The following is a 17,757-nucleotide window of genomic DNA, read 5'->3' as shown; positions in this document are numbered from 1 at the left end:
ATCTAGCTGTACTGAACTCAGTCTGGTGGAGGCCCTGGTAGCTGTGGTCCATTAGTCCTTTGGACTAATCTTTTCCTTGTATCCTGTTCTCTTCATTCTCTCTTGCTCCCAAAGGGGTGAGACCAGTGGAGTATCTTAGATGGCTGCTCACAGGCTTTTAAGACCCCAGATGTATTTCCAGTGTTTTTGATTCGTGCCCGTAATGCCCGGGTGAGATGGTATCTCTTTGTGGTTTTAATGTGCATTTCTCTGATGGCTAGTGATCATGAGCATTTCCTCACGTGTCTGTTGGCTGCTTGAATGTCTTTGGTGAAGGGTCTGTTCATTTCCTTTGCCCATTTTTTAATTGGATTATTTGTCTTTTTGTTGTAGAGGTGTTAGATTGTCTTGTAGATTTTAGAGATTAGACCTTTGTCTGACTTGTAATGTCCACAAATTTTTTCCCAGTCTGTAGGTTCTCTGTTTACTCTTCTGGTGAAGTCTTTTAAAGAGCATAGGTGTTTGATTTTTAGAAGATCCCAGTAATCTAGCTTATCTTCCGGGGTTTGTGTGTTGTTGGTTATGTTTGTATCCTGTTAATGCCGTGCATTAGGGCCTCTAGTGTTGATCCTATTTTTGCTTCTATGAACTTTATAGTTTTTAGCTTTATATTTAGGTCTTTGATCCATTTTGAATTTGTTTTTGTGTATGGCGTAAGGTATGGGTCCTGTTTCATTTTTTTGTAGATGGACATCCGGTTTTGCCAGCACCATTTGTTAAAAAGACTCTTTTCCCCATCTGATGGAGTTTGGGCCCTTGTCGAACATCAGGTGCCTGTAGGTGAACGGATTTATTGTGCTTTAGATGAAGGTTTACAGAGCAAATCAGTTTCTCATTAAACAATTAATACACATATTGTTTTGTGACATTGGTTGCCAACCCCATGACATGTCAACTCTCTCCACTTCTGGACCTTTCCTGTCCCCTCCTGCCTTCTCGTCCTTGCCCCTGGGCTAGTGTGCCTTTCAGTCTTGTTTTGTTTTATGGGCCTGTTTAATCTTTGGCTGAAGGGTGACCGTCAGGAGTGACTACAGTACTGAGTTAAAAGGATGTCCAGGGGCCATACTCTCAGGATTTCTCCAGTATCTGTCAGACCAGTAAGCCTGGTCTTTTTTTGTGAGTTAGAATTTTTCTCCAGCTCTGTCCAGGACTGTCTATTGTGATCCCTGTCAAAGCTGTTGGTGGTGGAAGCCGGGCACCATCTACTTACGCTGGGCTCAGTCTGGTGGAGGCTGTGGTAGTTGTGGTTCATTAATCCTTTGGACTAATCTTTCCCTTGTTTCTTCGGTTTTCTTCATTCTCCCTTGCTCCAGATGGGGTGGGACCAGTGGAGTATCTTCGAAGCACAATAAAGTTTAAAAAGATGATCATAATTGAAAAAAAAGGGAGAAGTCCGTGTGACGACGGAGGCAGAGATTGAAGGGTCTACAAGCCAAGGAATGCCAAGGATTGCCGGGAACCACCAGAAGCTGGAAAAGGCATGGAAAGACCCTTCCCTAGAGCCTTCAGAGAGAGCACGGCCCTGCTGACAGCTTGATTTCAGACTTTAGCCTGCAGAGCTGTTAGACAATAAGTTTCTGTTGTTCTAAGCCACCCAGTTTGTGGTACTTCATGATGGCAGCCTTAGGAGACTAATATGGGGTTGGGGGTGAGGGCAGACGGAAGGAGTGGGCACGTGTTGAGGTCTGTGGCTGGGTGACTGGGTAGATGGTGGGGCTGCCCCTGTGATGAAGACTTGGGACAGGAGGAGATTCGGGGGATGATACTGAGGTTGGGCTGGAATTTGCTGTACATGAGGGGCTTATGCAATGTCCAAGGGAAATGGACAGTCAGTGGTGGCAGCTGCAGGACCACATGGCATCAGGGGAACCCCCACATCCAGGATGTTCCGAGGCCCCATCCCTGCACAGAGAAAGATGATGGACCCTGTGTGACCTTGGACAGCTCCCTCACCCTCTATGGGGCCCACGTAATCACACTGGGAGTTGGTAGCAGCAGGCAGATGGGAGTAGGGGACACGTCAGGGTGGGAGACAGAAGTGGGAGAGGCCAGCAAAGAGGTGGCCACAGGAGCCATGGGAGTGGCCCAGCTCTCCAAGGACAGCGTGGAGCATGAGAAGAGAGCTGTAGATGGGAGCTGAGTTCCAAGGGCACCCAACACCTATTGAGAATCTATTTTGTGGCAGGTTGTAGGGACAGAAGAAAGATCAAAGTCTCTGCCCTGGTGGAGTCCACATTGTGGAGAAGAGAGAGGCAAATAACTAGATAAATAATAAAAACATATAGTTATGTTACAGGACATTAGTTGGTGGTTCAGTGATAGAAGTCTCGCCTTCCACAGGGGAGACCCGGATTCGATTCCCAGTCAATGCACCTCATGTGCAGCCACCACCCATTTGTCAGCGAAGCCTTGTGTGCTGCTATGATGCTCAACAGGTTTCAGTGGAGCTTCCAGACTAAAACAGACTAGGAAGAAAGGCCTGGATATGTATTTCCAATAATCAGCCAGTGAAAACACTATGGATCACAACAGTCCTATCCACAACCAGTCATGGGGATGGCGCAGGACCAGGCAGCATTTCGTTCTGTTAATAGGGTCGCTGTGAGTCGAGGGCCGACTCCACAGCAGCAAACAACAACGGGGCGTAGGGGAAGAGATGACTACTTCATTGATAGGGGATCCTCTTAAGGTGATGAGATGTTTTGGAACTAGAAACAGGTGATGTTGCACAACATTGTGAGTGTATTTAACCAACTCTCCCCGAAGCAAAACAAAACAAAAACCCAAACCTGTTGCCTCTGAGTCAATTTAGACTCATGGCAATCCCATGTGTTAGTGTAGAACTGTGCTCCATGGGGTTTTCTTGGTTGTAATCTTTACTGAAGCAGATCGCCAGGCCATTCTTCTGCAGCGCCGCTGGGTGGGTTTGAACCGCTAACCTTTTAGTTAGTAGCCCACTGCAAACTGTTTGCACGTGAATGTACTAAATGGCACTCAATTGTACATTTAAAATGTTGAATTTTGTTATGTGAACTTTACCGCAATTAAAAAAAAAAGAAGAAAAATGGTCATGTTAACTTTTTGAAGAATTTTAGTTGACTTTTGGAAGAGATAATCCACGAGCATTATATAAAATTCAAAAGCTACAAGAAGTATAAAGGTGAAAACCAAATCTCCTCTTCCCAGCCACCCGGTTACTGTTCCTGGAGCAATGACAGCAGATTCCTGTCTATTTTTCTATAAATAGTCTATGCATTCTCTTAACTTTCTAAACAGTAATACACGCTCAGGATAGAAAAAATAGAAAATGTCGATAAGCAGAAAAAGAAAAGTCCGTCCTTGAACACTGTAACAGGTTGGTGTTTTTGCTTGGAATTTTTTTGTGTGGGTAGTTTGAAAAGACAAGCCGCCGAGGGGCAGCAGCGAACTCCCAGGACCAACTTGGAGCCACAGGCCCGAGGAGCTCACACGTGGCCGCCCGAGCCTGCACTCCCTCCCCAACGCAGACAAAGCGCCAACGCGGGGACAAAGAGCCGCGGCCGCGCCTGCGCACAGTGCGCGCGCGCCCGAGACCCGACTCCTGGCGCGCCGCGCTGACGTCATGGCGGAGTTGCCATGGCGTCGCTGAGTGGCTTGGCTTCGGCGCTGGAGTCGTACAGGGGCCGGGACCGCCTGGTGAGGCTGGGTCCGGACGGGCTCGGGCCGGTGAGGGGCGACCCCGGACGGCCGTCCTCCCCGCTTTGCGTGAACCGGCTTCGCAGAAGTCGCGGCGGAGCGGGGCCGAAGGTCTTAGAGTTCAGTCAAAAGTCAGAGACTAGAAAGCTGAGGCCCAGAGAGGGGGTGGGGTCGCTCAAGAATCCCCGTCGAAGAGGCCCTGTTCAAGCTGGGCTCGAACCCGGTCCTCTAGTGTTGGACATGTGGGTGGTTCCAACCAACGCAAACGGGTTGGACATTTTACATACCAACTAAATCCCCACCATTGACCTGATCTCTGACCAGGTCTCTGTTGTTGGTCCCCGGATTGTCCGGAAGTCTCTCATGTAGGGATTTAGGATACAGCAGGTCTCCCGCGTTGAGGTTCCGACCAAATTCCCTATAGTTGAGCATTTAGGTTGTTCCAGCCAACCTAGTACCAAGGAACCACCATGGCCACACTCCTGTAGTTGGCGGGCCCAGCCATGGTGGGTGCTAACCAAATCCCCCGTAGATTTAGGTTCTAACCGTATCCCCTATCATTGGCTGTTTGGGTCGTCCCGGCCAACCTAACCTGCTGGACATTTTACATACCAACCAAATTCCTACGGTTGGACATTTAGGATCTGACCAGGCCCCTGTAGTTGGTCTCTGGGTTCTCCTAAACAATCTCACATAGGGATTTAGGATGCTGCAGTATCCCCCATTAGCTGGACATTTAAGTTCCAACCAAATCCCCTCTAGTTGGGCACTTAGGTTGTTCCACCTGGGCCCCGGAGGTTGGCCTCAGTCCCGACCAATTCTCTAGAGGTAGGCATTTACATTGTACTAGGGAATATACCTGGCTGGGCATTCAGGTCCCAACTAAACCCACTATGATTGGGCATTCAGCTTTTAACAAATCCCAAGTGGAGCATTTCGATTGTAGTGTTTTGCCATTACAAAGGGGCTGAAAAGGAATTACAAGTTAAAATACTATGTAGAACAACAGGAAAAAAGCAATTTCTGAAAAACAGATGAAATAATTAAAGATATAACCGTGGTAAACCTAACCCAGTTTACAATGCTCCAAATCACCTACTGAGTGGGCTCCTTTTCACTAAAGTAATTCAAGCAAATTAGCATTTTGTTCACTGGGTTGCGGCCAGATGGCTTGTTTCCCAGCCCCCAGCCCAGCTTTGGTCCAGCTAAAAAAACTGCTGCCTTGGAGTCGATTCCAGCTCGTGGTGACTCCATGTGTGTCAGAGTAGATCTGTGCTCCGTTGGGTTTTCAGTGACTGATTTTTTGGAAGTAGATTGCCAGGGCTTTCTTCCGAGGTGCCTGTGGGTAGATTCAAACCTGCAACCTTTCATTTTGCAGCTGAGCATGTTAACCATTTGCACCACCCAGGGACTCCTTGGTCCACCTAGGTAGATGTAAACATACATTTCAGCCTAGTCCTCCTGTCTGTTGGATAAAGGAGGATCCAGAAGGTGGAAAATGGGGATTTCGGTTTCTTGTCCCTGTCACATCCGTCTCCAAAGGCTGTGGCCCCTGGTGACACAAGCCAGCACTCTGTGAGACTCTTCGATGGTGCCTTTTCAACGATGATGTCATGTTTCTCCATTTGTCCCACCTATGGGTGTCTTTTTAAACTTTCAGCTTTTATTGGAAGTTTAGTGATCTAGAATCTTCCACGTGCTTGATCCTACGGGGCCAGGTTGGGGTGATTCAGCCCAGGAGAGGAGCAGTGTCCTACTGACTATCTCTGGTTTCCTGCAGATCCGAACGCTGGGTTACTGCTGCCAGCTGGTCGGCGGGGTGTTGGTGGAACAATGCCCGGCCAAGTCAGATGTGGGGACGCGCCTGCTGGCGTTGTCCGCCCAGCTCAGCCGCTGTAGGACAGTCCTGCGACTCTTTGACGACCTGGCCATGTTTGCCTACACTAAGCAGTATGGCTTGGGGACAGAGGTAATGGGGTGTCATGAGGCTACGGGGAAGGGGGTGCAGGCCTCCATCACTGTTTTATCAACCTGTATGGAGTTTCTTTCCTTTTTTTTTTTCAATTTCTTTTTTGAGATGATCAGATGTTCTCAATTTAAAATTAAAAAAAGAAATAGCAAATATATTTATACATTCCAGATTCAGAAGGTTCAAAGAGTATGTAGTAAAATGTCTCCCTCTTCCCTGGTCCTCTAGGCCCTGCACTTTCCTCCTTAGAGGCAACCACTCTGGTTGGCTTCTTGTGTCTCATGCTTGAGATTCCTTGTAGCTACCCAAGCAAATAAACCAACAACCAAACCCATCGTTGAGTTGATTCTGTCTCAGAGCAACCCCATGTCATGGAGGAGAACCTGCTCCATAGGGTTGTCTTAACTGTAATCTTTATGGAAGCACATTGCCAGCCCTTTCTTCTGTGGCACCCCTGGTTGAGTTTGAACCACCAACCCTTAGGTTAGAAGTTGAGTGCGAACCATTTGTACCACCCAGGGACCTTACTCAAGCAAATATACATTGTTTACATAAATAGTTGTGTGCTGTTTACACTGTTCTGCCATGTGCTTCTAGGAGATTATTCCATGTTAGCGGAAAAAGTGCTGCTTCGTTCTTTCTGGCCACACTGTTGTTGTTTTTAGTTGCTGCCGAGTTGGCTCCAGCTCATAGCGACCTCATGTACAAAAGAATGAAACATTGCCTGGTCCTGCGCCATCTTCGTGATCCTTGTCTGCTTGAGTCCATGGTTGCGGCTACTGTGTGTTTTGAGCGCCTTCCAAGCTAGGGGACTCATCTTCCAGCGCTGTATTGAATAATATTCTTTTGTGATCCATAGGGTTTTCATTGGCTGATTTTCAGAAGTAGATCGCCAGGATTTTCTTTCTAGTCTGTCTTAGTCTGGAAGCTCAGCTGAAACCTGTCCACCATGGATGGGTGACCCTGCTAGCATTTGAAATACTGGTAGTATAGCTTCCAGCAATATAGCAACATGCAAGCCACCACAGTACAAAAAAAGGACAGATGGGTGGTGGTCTGGCCTTGAATTCTTTAACCAGTTGATGTGCGTGGCGATTATTTGTCGTATTTTGCCATTACAACAGTACCGTGGGTGAGGGGGCACCTTGGCCCTGCCTCATTCCATGAGTGTGCTCTTATATCTACAGCTGTGCTTCTCCCCTGCGAGTGGTCTTGCCCCCAGGGGACATTTTCCCAGGGGCTAGCCTGGGAGGGTGCTCTGGGCCAGCCCCACCGAGGCACACCCCTCCGTGGCTGCCCTCCCAGCGGTCTGCTCTCTGAGCCCCTTACTGCTCAGATGCTTCTCGCCATGCCCCCAGGCCTGGCCACCCCAAATGATGTGTGCGTCCCTGGACCTTCCCCCCAGTTTCTCCCCGTTGTGGTCTTTGACTGGGGCGCTTCCTGTGCATCCTGAGAGACACCCCTCCCCACCCTACACACACATATACCCATCTCCTCTGTGAAGGGACCGGGAGTCCCTAGGCGATTTCTGGAGACATTGTGTATTGTCATAGCTTTGGGGGACTGTGCTACTGGCATCAAGTGGGTGGAGGCCAGGGCCCCTCCCCTCCAGAGAATGATCCGGCTCCAAGCTTCAGCAGTGCTGCAGGGGAGAAACCTGCCCTGCAGGATGTGCCTGTAGAGGCAGCGTCGCCAGCTTGAGGGCGCAGGTTGTACTTCTGGTGGACTTTGCCTCCCTGCCCTCCACTGACGTCAGATCGATGCACACTCCCGTGGCTGCGAAAGCCCGGGTCAGAGTGCAGAGGATCACTGCAGGGTGACCTGGTGGACAGTCACTGGTCAATCCCTTACTTCAAACTTCCATCAGGTGCCTGCTGTAAACCTGGCCCTGCACTGGGCGAGGGCACAGGGAAAGGCCCCCAGAGCCAGGCCTGCAGCCCCACTGAGGCTGCCCTCCCGGGCTGCCCTCCAGGATCTTCTCTCTGTGCCCCTCGCTGCTGCTCAGATGCCCCACCAGTCTGCTCGTGTGCCCCTCGGCCGGGCCCACCCATCTCCTTCTCCTCCTCTTGGTCTGATTGGGGCACCTCCTACACTTACCCCGAGATACCCCCATATCTCTGCCAGAACAAGAGCCCCTTTTGTTTGCTGGGGCCGTGTTTATGTGTCTGTGCCCCTGTCACCCCCATGCGCTTCTCCCCCTCTGCAGTATAGCGCCTGGACCCTGCAGCTTCTCAGGAAACACGTATGCAACAGACGCATTGGGGTTGGGGTCCCTGTCCTGAGGGAGGTATGAAAATATGCCACAATGCCCCTGAGGGTCCGGGACAGACTGGGGGAGCATGGAGTGGAGTTCGTGAGAGGCACATCGCTGCTGGCCAGAAGAAGGAGGGGGGCAGTATCACCAAGCGTCAGTGGGGGCCTGACAGGGGTTCTGGAGGAAGAGAGAAGGGCGAGGTATGCTGGCAGTGAGGGAGGGTGCTGCCTGGGGACCCGCTGCTGTGGCCTCAGCTGGTCCTGTGGGGCTTGGTCTAGGCCATGGTTATACGAAGGTGGAGGCAGAGGACACGGGCACCGTGCAGGACAGAGAGTCCACAGGGGGCTCTGGAATTTGGCGGCCTAGAGGGCTGTCCCTGTGTGAGCTAGGCAGGCAACTTACATAAGGGCTTCAGTTTGCTCAACCGTGGGAGTTGTGACCCCTGTCCGGCTTGGGGAAAGTCAGCAAGCCTCACACACCCCTCCTCCCCTCTCAGGGTCAGTCAGAGCTGGGTGGAGAGCCGGTACAGGTGCAGGAACAGGGGCCTTGGGGGAGGCAGCTCTCATGCAGTGGGGCTCAGCTCAGCTGTGCACTGGAATCACGTGGGAACTTAAAAACCTCCCAGTGCTCAGGCCCCAACCAGACCGTGGGAGTCGGAATGTCCCGGGGTGGCGCCCAGGCAGCCGGGCTTCCTGGGGTGGGGTTTCCATGTGCAGCCAAGTGGAGACCGCTGCTTCGGTGGGCGCTGAGCACCGCACTGCTGCGTGCCTACCCCTGCAGCCTGCTTCCCCTGCAGGGGCCAGCCTACGCAGCCTGAACAGTGCCCTTGCCACTGTGGCGGGAGGCACCACCAACAGGTGGGCACTTGGCATGGCCACAGCCACTAAATGGGCTGTGGAAGGACTAAAGGACCACAGGAACCAGAGCCTTCACCAGCCTGAGCCCATAACTAGATGGTGCCCGGCTCCCACCACCAACCGCTCTGACAAGGATCACAATAGAGGGTCCTGGAGAGTGGGAGGAAAATGTGGAACAAAATTCAAATTCACAAAAAAAGACCAGACTTACTGGTCTAACAGAGACTGGAGGAACGCTGGAGACTATGGCCCCAGACTCCCCGCTAACTCGGAACTGAAGCCACTCCTGTAGTCCGCCTTTCAGCCAAAGATTAGACAGGCCTGTAAAACAAACAATAACGCATGTGAGGAATGTGCTGCTTAGTTCAATCAAGTATATGAGACCAAATGGGCAACACCTGCCCAAAAGCAAAGACAAGAAGGCAGGAAGGGACAGGAAAACTGGACGAAGGGACACGGAGAACCTGGGGTGGAAAGGGGGAGAGTGCTGACCCATTGCAGAGGTTGCAGCCAACGTCACAAAACAGTTTGTGTATGCATTTTGAATGAGAAATGAATTTGTGCTATAAACTTTCACCTAAAACACAATTTAAAAAAAAAAAGGGACGTGGTCGGCTGACCCCAGGCCCAGATGTGCCCACTCCTGTCCTGCAGGAGGAGGACCTCTTTGTCCGCTGGGTGTCTGTTCTGGGCAACCTGGCGGACCAGCTATACTACCCCTGTGAGCACGTCGCCTGGGCTGCTGACGCCAAGATCCTCCATGTGGACGCCGCCCACTGGTGGGCGCTGAGCACAGCGTTCTGGGGCCTCTCCCTGCTCCTGGGCATCGCCAGGTAAGTGGTGCTGCAGGACACTCTCAGTGTGGCCGGTGGCCCCTGGCAGGGTCCTCGCAGGGTCTGTGGGCCTTTATCTCTTCTGCTGTTCTTCCTTTTGTTGCCCCCCCCTGTATGAGTGTCTGTAACAAACAACCTCGAACTGAGTGACTTCAGACAATACACATCTATGATCTCACAGTTCTGGAGGTCTGAAGTCCAGAACGGGTCTCACTGGGTTCAGATCAAGGTGTCAGCAGGGCTGTGTTCCTTCTGGAGGCTCGAGAGAAGAATCTATTCCCTTGCCTTTTCCAGCTTCTAGTGGCCATCCACATTCCTTGGCTTGTGGCCCCCTCCATCTTCAGAGCATATCCTTCCAGCCTCTGCTTACATTGTCACATCTCCCCTAACCCTCCTGCTTCCCTCTAATAAGACCCTGGGGATGACAGTGGGCCCATCCAGACAACCCAGGATCGTCTCTCATTTCAAGGTTCTTAATTTAATCACATCTGCAAAGTCCGTTTTGCCATGTCAGGCACCACGTTTACAGATTCTGGGGATTAGGACATGGACATCTTGGGGGGTGGGCATTGTTCTCTCTGCCACACCCAGGAAGAAGAAATAACGCCAGGGCCTGGAGAGGAGCGGCTGGTGTGGCAGTTTTGACCCAGGTCCCCCAATCCTGCCTATGCTGGTGTCAGCAGACATCCCCAAATCAAACAGCTAGGGGTTTCCGGAATGGCCCCATGCTTCCCCAAAACCACATGGTTCCTAAAAACTTTAAGGTCACGGTTTCCTCCCACACGTTCTCCTCTTGGCCAGCTCGCTGAGTCCGTTTGCTCAGAGTCCCCTGCCCCAGAGAACATAGGAGAAGCAGGTCCCTGAGTCCCTGCATTTGAATGGCAGTGAGGGTCTCTCTGCTCCGTGAAGGGAGGTGCAGCCCCCCGACCTCTGGGGTGGCTGCACTTCCTTGGTCCTGAAGCACTTGGGGTGGGGGGTGTCCCAGGTCTGCTGTCAGTTGTCCCTGACCTCTGATGCGTAGTCATTCTCTTTCCTCCGTTACAGAAGCCTGAATTACATGCTTCTTAAACCAATCTGGGGTGTAGAGACCCCCGAAAGTGGAAGATCAAAATCCCCCTCCATCCGACCCAGAGAGCCTCTCTAGCCGCATCTCGGTGATTCTTTCCAGCCTCTTGTGTTCCCTCTGCCGGCTCCCTTGTACTGTCTCACGCTCTCCTGGTCCCCGGAACGTGGTCCCTCCTCGCTCTCTGAGGCTCCCGTCTCCATGGTTGTAATCTTGCCGGCGCTGTGTCTCTGTCCAGGCCTCGACCTTCCCGTGTACTCGGACGCCCCCTGGTTGGTGCCCACGCTGGGCTGTGGACGCTCTTGGGGCCGCGGTTCCAGGAAGCTTTGGCATGTGACCTCTCATCCGCCACCTCCTCGGGATCCTTGGGACCTCTGGTCAAGAGAGGCTCTCTGTTCCTGTTTTCTGAGCAGCCCTGATTCCACTCTATTATGTTGTCGTTAGCGGCCTCCGAGTCAGTCCCTGACTCCTGGAGACCCACTGCACCATGGAACGAGACCCTGCCCGGTCAGACCATTGTGATCGGTAGGGTTGTCATGGGCTGATTTCCGGAAGTAGATCACCAGGCCTTTCTGTCTAGTCTGTCTTGGTCTGGAAGCTCTGCTGAATGAAACCTGTTCATCATCCCAGCAGCACACAAGCCTCCGTGGACAGACAGGTGGTGGCTGTGCGTGAGGCTCATTGGCCGGGAACCAAACCCTAGTCTCCCGCATGGAAAGCGGAAATGCCACTACTGAACCACCAATGCCTGCCGGCTCTGTTGTAATTGTAACCGGGGTGGGTGGTACAAATGGTTAAGCGCTCGGCTAACTGAAAGGTTGGAAGTTTGAGTCCACCCAGAGGTGCCTTGGAAGACCAGCCATTGGAAACTGCATGGAGCACAGTTCTCCTCTGCACACAGGGGGCCAGCAGGAGTGGGAGTTGACTCCAGGGCAGCTGGCTTTTATGCCTTTCAGTACTAAGTCAGGAGGTGGAGGACCGGCAGCAGTGGGAGGCAGAGTCACAGGGCTTGGATCTGCCAAGCAGTTGCAGGTTGGACATACCCGGCTGTGAACGGCATGGTGGGTTTTGCACTTGGCTTTTCCTCGATGGGTCCTTCTCTAGCCACGCTTTCTCCGTCTGCAGCCTCGCATTTCTGCATCTTCCTCATCACCTTGGCCTTTGGAAATTTGTTGTCTAGCCGAGTCTGTGGTCACCCTTCACTGTAACGAGTCTTCCTTTTCCCTTCACACTGTGGCTTTTCCTCCTGAGCTAAGATACCTGGGGTCAGGGCTTCAGTGTTCCCGGGTCCCTCACTGCGTCTCCAGCGTCCCCTGTGGTTCTCAGCTCACTGACACGCCCGCTGGGCTCCTTCAGCCGAGGGCCCCACAGAGGAAGTGGTGGGGCCGTGCTTGCTGGTTCCCTTCTTTTCTGGGGAGTGTGGTTTTCCTGCCATTTCTGTGGGTGTGGTGGGAGCAAGGGTGCGGGGGTGGGGACCGCTCAGTGTGTGTGTTTGTCCTCAGGACCCCAGGGTGGTGCCGGAGAGTCACTTGGAAGGTTGTTAAAATGCAGATGCCTGGGCCAGGCACTAGAATTTCTGGTTCCGGGGTCTGAGGGGCCCAGGAATCAGCACCTTGGCTGAGTCCCCCAGGTGACCCTGAAGCAGATCCGCTTACCACACTGCAGGTGCTGCCCTGTGTCCCATACCCTCTGGGGACATGTCACCTGGATAGGTCCACAGACAGGTCTTGCACGGTGGTCAGGGGATGGGACCAGGCCCTGGAGCTCCCAGCTGGGAAGTCCTCCAGCCAGCAGAGTCATGCTCTGCCTGGGCCAGGGACACTGGTCACCCATATGCTCCACAGCCCCGGCCACAGCCTCAGCCTGCAGACGCCAGCCCCTGGGGCCTAGGGCGTCTCAGGAAGGTCTGGCCAGTGTCCATGGCGTGTGACTGTATCTGTGTGTGTGGCGTGTATTTCTGTATGTCTCTGTGTGTGTGTCGGGGGCAGGCGTGGCTTGGAGAGAAAAAGCAGCTTCCCCAGGGCCGTCCATTTGTTTGGCAGCCAGTCCGGTGGGCGGCCTTGGTGTGCTCAGCTGTAAGCATTCTGCGTGGAGGGAGGGTGAGGCAGGCCGGCCTGGCGTTCCTTTGAGCTGTGGGCCCTTGGCCAGTGGTTCGCAGAGGCCAGGTGGGGCCTGGTGGTCACACCAGAAGGAACAGACACCCCTGAATCTGGTGCAGAGGGCCTGGAGCTCTGGGAGGTGCAGGACCATGGTGGTGGGGAAAGGGAGGGGCTGCCTTTCCGTGAGCTTGGCAGACCTCCAGGGGACAGAGGCCGCAGTGACAGGAGGCGGAGCCACTGGCCCTCATGCCTCTCCCACGGGTCCCCTCTCCTCTCTGGTGTTGCAGGTCCCTGTGGATGGTGTTGAAGCTGAGGCGGAGGCTGAGGAGTCCCACAGTGGCCTTTCCTGGGTACGCTTCTGGCATCCCCCCAGGAGACAGACAGGCCTCCTTCCTCCATGCCCCCAATCTGCTCCTGCGGGTTCTCAGGGGAGCTGCCCAGAGTCCCCACTGTTATCAGCCCTGCTACATGCCTGACCCGGAGTTGGTGCGTAATGGGCACTGGGTCACAGGTCCGCCCAGGGAGGGTGCAGTACCTTTTACAGATGGGGAAACTGAGGCTTGCTCCAGAAGCCACAGCCAAGACGTGGCTGGTGAGGACTCCAGGGCGGGGCTGATCTCCCAAGGACATTGTCACTCGCTCATGCTGGGAAAGGAGGTGACTTTGTCGAGGGTCTGTGCCGTCCAGCCTGAGGTTTGCCGGCTGAGGGGTCCCTGTCCCTCCCACAGGCCCACCAGGTGGCTGCACCTCAGGGTGGCAATGACCAGACCAGGACCTGGCTCGGGTCACGGGTCCAGAAGCTTCCCACCAACCAACCCCCACCCGCCTCCCTGCCCATCTCGGGGGGTCGGGAGGACTGAGGTGTGGATTTGACACTCACGCCCCTGTCCATGCCCTGTCTGTGCTGGGGACTCCCTCTGAGCGTGTGCCGGGGACTGACTCTGTGGGAAGGTCAGGGATGGCACCTTGGCCCCGTGGTGCTTCTCATTCACGGCGGCCTGTTGGCACTCCCTCCCTGCCTGGCGGCCACAGGTGCAAGTGTGTCCCTTTGCTCCCTGCAGGTGGCCGCCCCGGAGCAAGCGGAGGACCCTGGAGGCACAGATACGGTCGGAGACGCTGACCGTGCTCAGCAACCTGGCTGACCTGGCCAACGCCGTGCACTGGCTGCCCCCGGGGGTGCTGTGGGCTGGCTGCTTCCCCCCATGGCTGGTGGGCCTCCTGGGCACCGTGTCCTCCCTCCTCAGCGTGTATCAGGCCGTCAGGGCCCGCGACAACCAGGCTGACGCCGCCAGCTCCTGACTTGGCTAGAGGAGCCGGGTGCGCAGCTGGAACCACCCAGGGCCCAATGCCACACACAGCCATCACCAGGGCAAGGGGCTGGGTCTGGAACTGAGCAAACCAGTGCTGGGTGGAGGGAGATGAAGCTTGGAGCAGTGAAAGCCTTGCCCAAGCCACCCATTCACCTGTCGAGTGGGCGCGGGTGTGAGGCCTCCCTGGCAGCTTCACTCTGGGCCCTGGGGAAGGACCGGGTCAGTGCACCCTGGGACAGGAGAGGCAGCTGTGAGCTTTGCAGGGCGGGCCAGCAGAGGTATTGTGTCAGGGAAAGGCAGGCAGGAGAGGCCTTCTGGGAGAAAGCTTGGGCAGAATAAACATGATCTGTGGGGCTGGCGCTGGCCCAGGTGTGAGGTTATTGTGCTCGCTGCAGCCGCTGCCCTCCTGCATCCTGGGCCAGTGGGTGTAAACCTTTTGGGGGCTGGGAGCAGACCCCTTTGAGGCCACAGTCCTCTTTGCAGAAAATGCACACATGGTTTCAGGGTGTTCGCAGATCTCCCAGGGGCCCATGGAGTTGTGCTGAGGAAGTCTGGGGGCATCCTGGGTTCGTGTGCCAGCCTGAGGAGGAGAAGCAGCAGGGTCCAGATGAGCGAGCTGGACAGCCCGAGGCACTCCAGGAGGCTGGCGTCCCGTGGGCCTGGGCCATTGGGCTGGCCGGGATGGCAGACACAGCTGCTGGCCTCAGACCCACACTCATGGCCCGTTTTCTCTGCCGCCCCCACCCCACCTTCCCATCTGACTGCATCCCAGTGTCTCCTGTGGTGGGGCACCTGAGCTGGTGCCTGGAACCAATGGGATGGTGACGTGGAGACAGCGTGCATCTTTCTGTGACAGGGATCCTGCTCTCATCAGATAGTCAACATGTCTTTGACCCCAACGAAGGGAGACCACTCTTCAAATTCTACTGTGAGCTTGGCCGGGTTAGTGAGAGACAGACAGACAGACCCAGGTGTCCATCATCAGGAAGTGGCTAAACTTGTGGTCCATCCACACAACTACTCAGCGATAACAAGGAATGAGCTACTGACACGCAACCACACTCAGCAACACGCAACAGTCACTGGGCTGCGGGACTGGGCCAGCACTGAAGACTACGTACCACACGATTCCATCGTGTGAAGTTCTAGAACAAGCAGAACCGATCTACGTGACCTGAAGCAGACCTGTGGGGTCTGGGGGTGGGAGCCTGCCGGGACAGGGCCAGGAGGGAGGATTCTGGGTGGAGAAAATGTTCTCTGTCTTGATTGGGGTGTGGGATCCCTGAGTGCGCACATTTGCCAGAAACTGTCTCCCGGTACACTGACATCTGTACATTTCAGAAGTGAGGGTGGCGAGACTTTGGCTCACTTACTTTGAACATACCGACAGGAAAGACCAATTACTAGAAAAGGAGACATCATGGTTGGTAGAGGGTCAGTGAAAACAAGGGAAGCCCTTCATGAGATGGATTGACAGCGTAGCCACAACAGTGGACTCAAACGTACCAACGATCATGAAGATGGTGGAGGGCCGGGCAACATTTTGTCCTGGCATATGTAAGGTCGCCATGAGTTAGCGCCAACTCGGCAGCTAATAACAACAAAAACGACACCCCAAAAAAGGGGAAAGACACAAAAAGACCAGTATCATGTGATTGTACTTACATGAACATTGTGTGACTGTACTTACATGAAGTATCTAGGATAGGCAAAACCATTGAGATGAAGACGAGTGGTTACCAGGGACCCCGTGGGGCAGGGGAGCGTGGGGAGTTAAAAAAACAAAGGGAGAAAATCTTCCAATGCCCTGAGTGAGTGTGTGGAGCTCAGACATCCTCCCTCAGTGAGCCCCCGGGACCACCATGGGTGTTTAAAGGGATTATTATTACTGTGTCTGTCTTGGCCCCTGGCCCTTGCTAGTACTTCAGTTGGTGAGCAGTTGGCGCCAACACTGGGTAATGAAGTGATTTAAAAACGTTTGCCCCTCCTGTTGCCTCTGCAACCCAACACTGCGGTGAGAGGGTAGGGGCTTAGTCTGCATCCATTGCCCCCGCCGCACTCCCCCATTATTGTTTTTGGGGAACCAAAGTTTCTTTCCATCCTGGCTCTTCAGAAAGAGGGTGCATTGGCTGGGCCATGTTTAGGTTGGCTGATTCCTAAGCTGTTTCTCTGCTCCTTCTGTGCTCTGAAGGTCCTTGCATAGCGCAGTTTGTGCTCGACTACTAACCAAAAGGTTGGCGGTTCAAACTGGCCCAACCATGCTGTGGAAGAAAGGCCTGGCAATCTTTCCATAAAGATCACAGCCAAGAAAACTCTATGGAGCAGTTCTACTCTAACACGTAGGGTCGTCATGAGTTGGAGTCAACTCTGCGTCAACAGGTTTGGTTTCTGGATTTTCTGTGCTGTGAGGCTGGGGTGGGGACTCACAAACCACATTTCTACCTTGCTGGCTGCTCTCTGTTGGGTGGCCAGGAAGGACTGCTAAAGGGAGCTCCAGGGTCCTCAGGACAGAGAACTTGCGCCGCCTGCTGGCTCATCTTGGAAGTGGTGGCAGAAGTCTGCAGTGTTACCAGAGCCTGCAGGATCAGGCTCATCATGGCTGCCCCCAGAGTCACCAGCACTGACCGACTGGCCAGTGCCCCACCTCAGGGGCCTGAGTTTCGGCTCCATGAGGCCTGTCCCCCAAGATTCCCTTTGCTCTCCCAGCCCTAGGAGAGGTGGTGGCCACCTGTGGTGGGCGCCTGGACTTCACGGCTGCTGGCCACATGTGGCTACTGAGCACTGGAAACAAGGCTTGCCTGCGCTGAGGTGTGCTGTAGGCATAAAGTACGCACCAGACTCGGAAGACTTAAATACAGAATGGAAAAATACCTCAATAATTTTCATATTGATTACATGTTGCAACAATTATTTACCCGTTGCTGTAGTGACCCTATAGGAGAGGGTAGAACTGCCCCATAAGGTTTCCAAGGAGCAGCTGGTGGATTTGAACTGCCGACCTTTTGGTTAGCAGCTAAGCTCTTAACCACTGTGCCACCAGGGCTCCAATGATAGTACTTGTTGCAGTGCTAGTATTTTGGATATATTGGGTTAAGTAAAATACATTTTCACTTTCACCTGTTTCTTTTTACTTTTTTTAATGTCACTACTAGAGAGTTGGAAACCCTATGAGTTGGAATCGATTAAGTGGCAACAGGTTTACTAGAAAGTTAAAAATCTCCTTTGTGGCTTGGATTGTATGTTTCTGTTGGAATCTGCTTTAGCATTTGTTACGGATTGGATTGAATTGTGTCCCCCAAAAATATGTGTATCGATTTGGCTAGGCCATGATTCCCAGTATTGTGTGATTGTCCACCATTTTGTCATCTGATGTGATTTTCCTAAGTGTTGTAAATCCTGTCTCCATGATGTTAATGAGATGGGATTATCGGCAGTTATGTTAATGAGGCAGGACTCAATCTACAAGATTAGATTGTGTCTTGAGCCAATCTCTTTTGAGATATAAAAGAAAGAAGTGAGCAGAGAGACATGGGAACCTCGTACCACCAAGAAACAAGAGCCAGGAGCATAGCGCATCCCGTGGACCCGAGGTTCCTGTGCCGAGAAGCTCCTTGACCAGGCTAAGAAGATTGATGACAGGGACCTTCCTCTGAGCTGA

The 17,757-nt window shown here is 53.4% G+C and overlaps 1 protein-coding gene across 1 annotated transcript; it reads left to right on the top strand.

The window, feature by feature from the left end:
• The first annotated feature begins 3,654 nt into the window (after positions 1-3,654).
• PEX11G (peroxisomal biogenesis factor 11 gamma) lies at positions 3,655-14,088 on the top strand. The gene is made up of 5 exons (XM_004378589.1): positions 3,655-3,714; positions 5,495-5,683; positions 9,449-9,627; positions 13,077-13,139; positions 13,851-14,088. The coding sequence occupies exons 1-5, from the start codon at positions 3,655-3,657 to the stop codon at positions 14,086-14,088; spliced, it is 729 nt and encodes a 242-aa protein (XP_004378646.1).
• Positions 14,089-17,757: the final 3,669 nt, after the last annotated feature.

Source organism: Trichechus manatus, unplaced genomic scaffold (genome assembly GCF_000243295.1).
Source record: "Trichechus manatus latirostris isolate Lorelei unplaced genomic scaffold, TriManLat1.0 scaffold00057, whole genome shotgun sequence".
NCBI lineage: Eukaryota > Metazoa > Chordata > Mammalia > Sirenia > Trichechidae > Trichechus > Trichechus manatus.
Note: the sequence above shows the minus strand (reverse complement) of the source record. Positions and strands in the feature narration are given on the sequence as shown.

Coding starts and splice junctions, on each gene's coding strand:
- PEX11G (XM_004378589.1), top strand. CDS start 3,655: ATGGCGTCGCTGAGTGGCTTGGCTTCGGCGCTGGAGTCGTACAGGGGC. Junction 5,684..9,448: donor AGTATGGCTTGGGGACAGAG/GTAATGGGGTGT, acceptor CCTGTCCTGCAG/GAGGAGGACCTCTTTGTCCG. Junction 13,140..13,850: donor CCCACAGTGGCCTTTCCTGG/GTACGCTTCTGG, acceptor TGCTCCCTGCAG/GTGGCCGCCCCGGAGCAAGC.